The sequence below is a fragment of the Etheostoma cragini genome, chromosome 10 (assembly GCF_013103735.1).
Source record: "Etheostoma cragini isolate CJK2018 chromosome 10, CSU_Ecrag_1.0, whole genome shotgun sequence".
NCBI classification, from domain to species: Eukaryota; Metazoa; Chordata; class Actinopteri; order Perciformes; family Percidae; genus Etheostoma; species Etheostoma cragini.
Genome location: NC_048416.1, coordinates 15635726 through 15645574, shown reverse-complemented (window position 1 = coordinate 15645574; position 9849 = coordinate 15635726). Strand labels below are relative to the sequence as shown.

At 40.6% G+C, this 9849-nt stretch overlaps 2 protein-coding genes across 2 annotated transcripts in view; both read right to left on the bottom strand.

Annotated features, from left to right (window-relative positions):
* LOC117951272 (protocadherin beta-15-like) overlaps positions 1 to 6779 on the bottom strand; it is a 15045-nt gene extending 8266 nt beyond the window's left edge. Inside the window, exon 1 of the mRNA XM_034882905.1 lies at positions 4790 to 6779. Coding sequence (XP_034738796.1) covers positions 4790 to 6629 — 1840 coding nt within the window. The 5' untranslated portion in view covers positions 6630 to 6779. The remainder of the gene's footprint in view (positions 1 to 4789) is intronic.
* A 1615-nt stretch (positions 6780 to 8394) lies between these two features.
* LOC117951603 (protocadherin beta-11-like) overlaps positions 8395 to 9849 on the bottom strand; it is a 2796-nt gene continuing 1341 nt past the window's right edge. Inside the window, exons 2-3 of the mRNA XM_034883377.1 lie at positions 9231 to 9836; positions 8395 to 8400 (exon numbers count right to left, since the gene is read on the bottom strand). Coding sequence (XP_034739268.1) covers positions 8395 to 8400; positions 9231 to 9836 — 612 coding nt within the window. The remainder of the gene's footprint in view (positions 8401 to 9230; positions 9837 to 9849) is intronic.

The window sequence follows — 9849 nt, the reverse complement described above, 5'->3', positions numbered from 1 at the left end:
TCTGGCCATCACGTGGACTTTAAAACTCCTGAACTGTTCATAATCAAACGACCTCACAGCGTGGATCACCCCCGTGTCACCGTTAACAGACAGATAGGAGGACACCAGGGCATCGTTCACCTCACCGGGTAACAGAGAATAAATCACTGTACCGTTTTGTCTCCAGTCGGGGTCTCGAGCAGTAACGGAACATAAAGACGAGCCAGGTTTGTTATTTTCAGTCACATATGCGCTGTACGACTGTTCCTCAAACACAGGTGGGTTGTCGTTGATGTCTGCTACAGATAACTGAACAGTTTTAGAGGAGGACAGAGGTGGAGAGCCCTCGTCAGTGGCAGTGATTGTAATGTTGTAATCAGACACTAGTTCACGGTCCAGTTGTCCTGTGGTCACCAGAGAATAATAGTTTTTAATAGAAGGGACCAATTTAAAAGGGACATTTTGTTGCATGAAACAGCGGACCTGTTGATTATTATCAGAATCTGAATCCTGCACGTTAACGATGCCCACCTCTGTACCAGGTGACACATTCTCGGGTACTGGATTTGCCAGATAGTTTACATAGATTACAGGTATGTTGTCATTGACATCAGTGACATCAATGGATACCTTTGTGTATGACGATAATCCTAATCCATCTTTGGCTTTAATGCGCAAATCATATGTTGTAACAGTTTCAAAGTCAATAGTACCATTCACTTTAATTTTACCGTTTTTACGGTCAATATTAAAAACTCTCTTCACATCTTCAGTAACATGTCCAAATTCATATGTGACATCTCCGTTGACTCCCTCGTCTGCATCAGTAGCACTCACTGTGACCACTACAGTATCTACAGGAGAGTTCTCAGGCAGACTGGCTTTATAAACGGCCTGGCTAAACACTGGGGCGTTATCATTAGCATCCAGTACAGTGACGTGTATGACCACAGTACCTGATCTCTGAGGGGAGCCTCCATCTAGAGCTGTAAGGAGCAAATTGATCTCTTGTTGTTTTTCACGATCAAGCTCCTTTTCAAGAACAAGCTCTATTGTATTTCCATCAACGGACAAAACGAAATTATCATTCTTTTTGAGGCTGTACTGCTGAACTGAATTTTCTCCTACATCCGCATCGTGCGCCTCCTCTATCACAAAACGAGCTCCCCTGACTGCCGACTCTTGGATTTCTAAATTGATGAAAGCTTCTTTAAACTGTGGCGAGTTATCATTAATATCTTGAATGTGAAGACTCAACGGGTGCATTTCCAGAGGATTCTCCAGCACAATATCGCGTTTTATTACACACGACAGCTTTTCTCCACAAAGCTCCTCCCGGTCAATCCTGTCGGCAATAATTAAATCCCCATTGCGGAGACTGATGTCACAGTAACGTTTGCGATTCCCTGCGGCATCAACACGGGCATTCCTACCAGACAGTTTACTCGAATCGAGGTTAAGATCCTTCGCTATATTCCCAATAACAGATCCGCGCTTCATTTCTTCTTGGAATGAATAGCTCGCGTCCCCATTCACGGCTTGCCACATTAGAAAGAAAACAAAGCAGCTCCGCTTCAGAGCCATCATGGCAATGCGTTCAAAAGAGAAAATTGTCTTCGTTTAAGTTAGAGATTCAATGAGGATTATTCAGTTCAGTCAAGAGAAAATCAACAGCACTCCACAGTTACAGGCTGCATCCCACATTAACTGTGAAATTTCCTTTTATTGCTCTGTACACCGGAGGGTGGAGTGGACATTTTTCACATAGACTGGCCAATAGCGACACCATGAGTGGAATGAAGAAATAACAGACTTTACTGATATAGTATTACTCTTAATTACGAGTAGTAGTTGTATAAATTCTGTTATAGTACAGATGCCATCTTAAAATGATAGAGGAAATATATCAATTGATTTGCTATTTAAGCACTGTCATAACACAGCACAGTCTATGGGTGTAAATATATTCAGTACCAATCAAAAGTTGGGACACCATCACAATTAATGGTTTTACTTCATTTTTATTAATTCCTACATTGAATAGTTATATGAAATACGTCAAAACTATGAAGGAACACATCAGGAATGATATAGTAAAAAGTGTTTAACAAACCAGAATATGGTTCATATCTTAGTTTCTTAGAAGTAGCCACCTTTTGCTTTGATGACAGCTTTGCACACCCTTGGCATTCTGTCAATCAGCATAATGAGGTAGTCACCAGGAATGGTTTTCCTACCTTCTTGAATGAGTTCCGGGAGGTGCTGAGCGCTTGTTGGCTGCTTTGCCTTCACTCTGCGGTCCAAATCATCTCAAACCAGAAACATTGGGTTAAGGTTGGGTGATTGTGGAGACTAGGTCATCTGACACAGCACTCCCATCACTCTTTTCCTTGCAAAAATTGCCCTTACGTAGCCTGGAGATGTGTTTGGGATCATTGTTGTGTTAAAAAATAAATAATGGTCCCACTAAGGGCAAACCAGACGGGATGGCATGTTGCAGAAGAATGCTGTGGTAGCCATGCTGGTTAAGTGTACATTGAATTTTGAATAAACCACTAACATTATCGCTTGCAAACATCCCCACATCATAACACCTCATCCTCTATAATTCACGGTGGAAACCACAGATTCAGAAACCATCTAATCATCTATTCTGCATTTTACAAAGACATAACGCCTGGAACAAAAAATCTCACATTTACACTCATCAAAGTACATATTTCCACTGGTCTAATGTCCAATTCTTGTGTTCCTTGGCCCAAGCAAATCTCTTGTTTTGTTGCTCTTCCTCAGTATTGGCTTATTTGCAGCAATTTGACCACGCAGGCCAGATTCATGCAATCTCCTCTGAACAGTTGATGTTGAGATGTGTCTGCTACTTGAGTTCAATGAAGCATTTTTGTGGGCTCTAATCTGAGGTTCTATTAATTTGCTGTTTCTGAGGCTTGTGACTCTAATTAACTAATCCTCTGAAATACAGGTAACTCTTGATGTTTCTTTCCTGGGGCAGTCCTCATGAGAACCAGTTTCATCATAGCATTTGATGGTTTTCGTGACTGTACTTGAGGATACATTCAAAGTTGTATCTTTACTTGCTCTTTACTTAGCTGAGTAGTTCTTGCTATTATATGAATTAAAACAGTAGTTGAATATGGCTTTTCACTGTTTATTGCTGTGGACCAAAGCAAAAGTTGGCTACTTTGAAACATCTAAAATATAAAAAATATTCTGGCTTGTGGTTGAGTTGTTCCTTAACTAAATACTTCCATTGGTGTATTTATCCATAATAATGGAAGTGTGTCCAAACTTTTGACTGGTACTGACTGTAATTAAGTGGTGTTATAATGAGTTGCACTCCATAGTTTGAAATATCAAAGCTTGTTTCCACAGGAATAATATGCATTGCAATGATGGGATCAGAGAGAGAGAGAGAAAAGATTGAGGGAGACAGAGAGAGAGAGAGAAAGAGAGAGAGAGAGAGAGAGAAACAGCCAAAATTGCAATGCTATTTGCTCCTAATTAGAGAACACAGTGGAAGAATAAATGAACAATGTCTAAAACTAAGGAAATAGTTGACTATTAACAGACTCAGTGAACACAGCCTCACCATCAAGAGACAGGCCACCTGAAGCAGACCTAACTTCCTAAAAATGACAGATTGTGCACCCACTGCACACTACATGAGATGGAAACCGAGCTGCAATTTTAAACCATATCTGCCATCAGTACCATGACATCGGAGACACAGACATAGGCCTATACTTCCCACAGATTTCATACACTCATCCCAAAAAAATGTAAAACATGACTAATACAACAAAACTTCCATACCTGTTAGGGGAAATACAACAATATGCAAATACAGCAGCACGATGTGTGAGCTGTTGTTGCAGTAAAAGGGCGGCCAATGGAACAAAACCAACATAAAGGCTGGCAATCTTTTGTGAATTTCCTATACTGACCATTTGCATTGAGCTGCTATCTGTATGAGGAACAGATACATTTAAATACATGTCTAAACAATTTAAAATGTTGCTGAGTTTGCCGTCTTCACTTATTTTAACTGCTAACTTTAAACTGTTAACATTTTCATATTGTGGCTTAACATATCTTTTACTTCTCTGTAGACAGACAGACTATCTGCAGGAGCTGATGAAAATATGAATTGCATTACGCTTTAGTTGAGGTTGGAAAAATGAACTTAACACGTTTTGCCATTATAATCAAACCAAAATATGGATTTACGGTTTTTCGTACTGTACCTCTGAGGTGACTTCAGAATCTCCAAACACCTTAGCAAAGTCTGACGGACTTTTCCTCAGAGTCTGGTCAGCAGGCAGTGTGTTGTCATTGTAAGACGTCACGAACTTAAAGTCACTGGTTCTAGAACCTGTTGTCAGGTATGCGTCATAATTGTAAGCGCTGCGTAAAGTTCCTGTGCCGTCAACATCTGCGTAATTAGGAGGGAGATAAGCGCTGGGGATGGCAACTGCTCCATCAAACAACAGTCTGGGCTTTCTCCTGCGACAAAACCTCACACCCAGGATGATGATGATGAAGGTCAGAAAAAAGGTGGACACAGACACCAGCGCGATGATCAGATAAGAAGTCAGTTTGGAGTTCTTCTCATCGTAAGAAATATCCTTCAGTTCCGGCACCTCAGCCAAGTTATCAGAAATAAGTAAATACATGGAACAGGTGGCAGAGAGAGAGGGCTGTCCGTTATCTTTCACTGACAGAATAAGGTTCTGTTTCATCGTGTCTGACTCAGAAATGTCCCGCTGTGTCCTGATCTCTCCGTTATGGAGACCAATAGTGAAAAGTCCCGGATCAGTGGATTTGACTATATGATAGGACAGCCAGGCGTTCTGTCCGGAGTCCGCGTCCACCGCTATCACTTTGGACACCAGAGAGCCTCCATGTGCAGCTTTGGGGACCAGCTCGGTCATGAAGGAGTGTCCCTCCGGGGCGGGGTACAGTATCTGAGGAGAGTTGTCATTCACATCCGATATGAAGACACTGACGGTCACGTTGCTGCTGAGCGGAGGAGAACCGTTGTCTCTGGCCATCACGTGGACTTTAAAATTCCTGAACTGTTCATAATCAAACGACCTCACAGCATGGATCACCCCTGTGTCTCCGTTAACAGACAAGTAGGAGGACACCGGGCCACCGTTCACCTCACCGGGTAACAGAGAATAAATCACTGTACCGTTTTGTCTCCAGTCGGGGTCTCGAGCAGTAACGGAACATAAAGTGGAGCCAGGTTTGTTATTTTCAGTCACATATGCGCTGTACGACTGTTCCTCAAACACAGGTGGGTTGTCGTTGATGTCTGCTACAGATAACTGAACAGTTTTAGAGGAGGACAGAGGTGGAGAGCCCTCGTCAGTGGCAGTGATTGTAATGTTGTAATCAGACACTAGTTCACGGTCCAGTTGTCCTGTGGTCACCAGAGAATAATAGTTTTTAATAGAAGGGACCAACTTAAAAGGGACATTTTGCTGAATGGAGCAGCGGACCTGTCTGTTATTCTCAGAGTCTCTGTCCTGCACGTTAATGATGCCCACCTCTGTACCAGGTGACACGTTCTCAGGTATGGGGTTAGTCAGGGATTTCAGGTATGTTACTGGTGCGTTGTCATTTACATCACTAATTTCAATTATCACTGTTGCATATGACGCCAATCCCAGACCATCTTTGGCGCTAATCTGCATTTCATATGACGATTCTTTTTCATGATCAATAGATCCAGCCACTTTAATTTCTCCTGTTTTAGAGTTAAGAGAGAAAACTTCATTTTTATCTGAAACATGGTCAAATCCATAAGTAACTTCACCATTTACTCCATCGTCTGCATCAGAAGCACTCACTGTGATCACCAACGTATCCAGAGGCGAGTTTTCAGACAGACTGGCTTCATAAACGATCTGGCTGAAAACTGGCACATTATCATTAGCATCCAGTATGGTGATGTGTATGACTACAGTACCTGATCTCTGAGGAGAGCCCCCATCGAATGCCTTGAGCAATAAAATAATCTCTTCTTTCTCCTCTCTGTCTAGTTCTTTATCTAAAACTAATTCACCATATTTTCGGCCACCGCCCTTTGTTTTCACGTCTAATGTAAAATGATCATTCTGCTGAAGTGAGTAGCCCTGAACAGCATTTTCCCCGACGTCTCCATCGTGTGCCTCATCCAGCAGGAAATGTGCACCTTTGTCGGCTGATTCCTGAATTTCAAATTTAAGTGACTCCTCTTTAAACTGGGGCGAATTATCATTAATGTCTTGAACGCGGATACTAATACGTTGCAGCTCCAGCGGATTTTCCAGCACAAGTTCCTGTTTTAGAAAACACGATGTTTTTTTTTCACAAAGCACTTCTCTGTCTATCCTTTCTTGTACAACCAAATCCCCGGTGTTGAGATTTAAACCGCAGTATTGGACGTTGCTATCCTCAGTATCGATACGGGCCTTGCGGGCAGACATCTTGCCCAAATCAAGTCCCAGATCCTTAGCGATATTCCCAATTACTGATCCTCGTTTCATCTCCTCCGGAATGGAGTAACTCAAGTCTCCATAGACGGGGTGGAGGACAAGAAAAACAAAAGCAAGGCTGTAGACCAGCGAAAATCTCCTGCATCCCATCGTTTAAGCGAGGAAGACCACATACAAACTAAAAATATGACGAAATAGATCAAACTATATCAATAATTTCTTCCAATAATCGGAAAATGTCACATTGAAGTGAAGCGAGGTTTGTCAGCTATGGTAGCTACAACAGTAGAGTCTGGCTGTAAGTCCGTTGATACAGAAGGGAGGAGGATGACCACGGCTTCTCGTTGGCTGGTACACACTGACACCATGAGTGCTAGTTTAGGTATAACACGACAATAAATAATTGTGGCTTTGTATATTTAAAATGTAGACTAATTCAAAGATCCCTCATTCAATCAAAAAAAAAACATCGCTTAACTGTTTTATGGCTATCCTACCATGACTATTGAGACAACATATAATACCAGAGGCCAATGTACGATGTAAAATAACAGCACAAACATTAAGTCATTGGAAATGTGTATTTAGGGAACAGCCATATTTTCAAACAACAGTTAGAAAAAGAACACATATTAAACTATGTCTGCTGGCAACAGAAAGACGCGCTTAATTTAAGATGTATTTGTTACTGTTTATTTTCTCTCAAAACTGCATGATAACTGATGTCCAAATATCTTGTCTACATCTTTGATGATATGATCAACATTCTTTCCTTCTTTTTCTGCACTTTTCTCACATTAACAACTTAATGGCTTAAGATGGGGTCAAGTTACTCAGATGCACATTTTACTTGTCTTGATATATAGCCTCTATTGTTCATATATATGAGACATTGTAATTTTGCAGATTGAAATTATAAGAAAATATGTATTATGGTGTAATAAACAACACAGTTGAACTAACCAGATCATAGTTGTACTGTTGTAGCCTGGGAACTGAACGGTTGCGTGTTTTCAAACAGATTACAAACGTTTGGTTATGCTCTATATTAACACACTGCATTCACCAAAAACTCAAAGAGGAATCCAGTGACAATTTTTAAAACTCAGGGCGTCGATCAAAAAACGTATTCTTTGTATGAATGCCTTAACCTCTAGTGATAAGAAACACAAATGTTTTCCAACACTTCAACAGTAGGAACAGAGGACTAATGTTTTGGATACAGTTCTAAACAACCTGACGTTAGGTAAACTTTAAAAACCGATTTAAAGTAAATAACATTAGTTGCAAAGGTAAAGGAAATTGGGTTGAAATTCAATTTCTCAACATATAAGAGTATAAATCCATGAACTACAAGGCCGTCAAAATGCCTTAGTATAAAACTAGTATTTCTATGACTAATCTGTAAAAACATGACACAATGTCATGCATTTGGTATGCATTAATTTGGATTAATTTTGTGTTATACAGTGTTTGTAATCGTACTATTTACTAAGTAACATTATATGGTACCTGTGAAGTTCAATGAAAGACTGCTGCTTCACAAGTGTAGGACCAGAAGACTCAAGGACTCCTTTGTCACTCATGCCATCAGACTGTACAACTCCTCACTCGGGGGGAGGAGGAAATAGGGCAGAGAGGACACTACATACATACACATGCACACCTGGACTCAACAAATACCTGGACACTTTAACACTTGACTCAATACTGACACTTTTGACTGATAATTTATGGTAAATGTTTTTATACAGCCAAAGGTTCTTATTATTTTTATTATATAGTATTAGTATTATTATTAGTGCTATTACTGTCATCTTTATATTGTCTTCTATACTGTATTCTTGCTAAAACTGATGCTTGAAATTTCCATTTCCTTGCGGGAGTCATCCCAAAAGGATTAATAAAGAGAAGTCTAAGTCTAAAGAAACAAGGGCTTTAGTACGAAGTCGCATTGAAACATTTTTTTAGTATGCTGTGTATTCTGTCAAAGGCATACACGTGGTAAACTGCATGTTATATTAATGGAAGGATGTATTTTTCAAAAATGCACCAAGCAATCATTTTAAATACAGAAGACCAACTAAGGAAAATGAGTCTGTACTAGCAAAACAGAATGAACACAGAGGCACAGGTTTTCTTCAAAATGCTCTAATGCCAAGTCCCGTTATACGTTGAAAGTTATTAAACTTCTATTGAGTATGAATCCTCAAGAAGCACTACACTGCCACCAGATTAAAGCAACGTCATATGCAAACAAAGGAATGAGAGAAGGAAAGCCAAAATGTTTTAGCATAGTCTGAAAAAAGGCAAATGTACTGAAACACAATTCAACAAAGGAGAAAAATGGCAACCGTTTGAAGCACAGAGGTAAACTATGTCTAGAATGCATCCCAGGTTCAAACGGAGTTCAGAACCAAGGACAGAGACATAGGGAACGTACGGTAAATGAAAAAAACGTTTTAAAATACTGTAAGGAGATGTACAGCGATTATGTAACCACAGACACGAAACTTGACTTCAATAAAACAAACGGTCTAAAATTAATAGTAAAGAGATTGACAGTATATGCACTTTCAACAATAGCATGTGCGCTTAGTGTAATGGTTTGTGTCTGCGTATGTGAGTGTGGAGATGGAAGGGTAGGGATAGGACTAAGAAAACTCTGTAAAAGTTGCTTTCTGAGATGTGCCGTTCGGGTACACCCATATTGGTTGATGACTATTTAATTAACAATAAATGTATCCCTACCTCAGGAGAATCATCACAATCTCCAAACACATCAGCAAAGTCTGATGGACTTTTCCTCAGAGTCTGGTCAGCAGGCAGTGTGTTGTCATTGTAAGACGTCACGAACTTAAAGTCACTGGTTCTAGAACCTGTTGTCAGGTATGCGTCATAATTGTAAGCGCTGCGCAAAGTTCCTGTGCCGTCAACATCTGCGTAATTAGGAGGGAGATAAGCGCTGGGGATGGCAACTGCTCCATCAAACAACAGTCTGGGCTTTCTCCTGCGACAAAACCTCACACCCAGGATGATGATGATGAAGGTCAGAAAAAAGGTAGACACAGACACCAGCGCGATGATCAGATAAGAGGTCAGTTTGGAGTTATTCTCATCGTAAGAAATATCCTTCAGTTCCGGCACCTCAGCCAAGTTATCAGAAATAAGTAAATACATGGAACAGGTGGCAGAGAGAGAGGGCTGTCCGTTATCTTTCACTGACACAATAAGGTTCTGTTTTATTTTGTCAGACTCAAAAATGTCCCGCTGTGTCCTTATCTCTCCGCTGTGGAGACCAATAGTGAAAAGTCCAGGATCAGTGGATTTGACTATATGATAGGACAGCCAGGCGTTCTGTCCGGAGTCC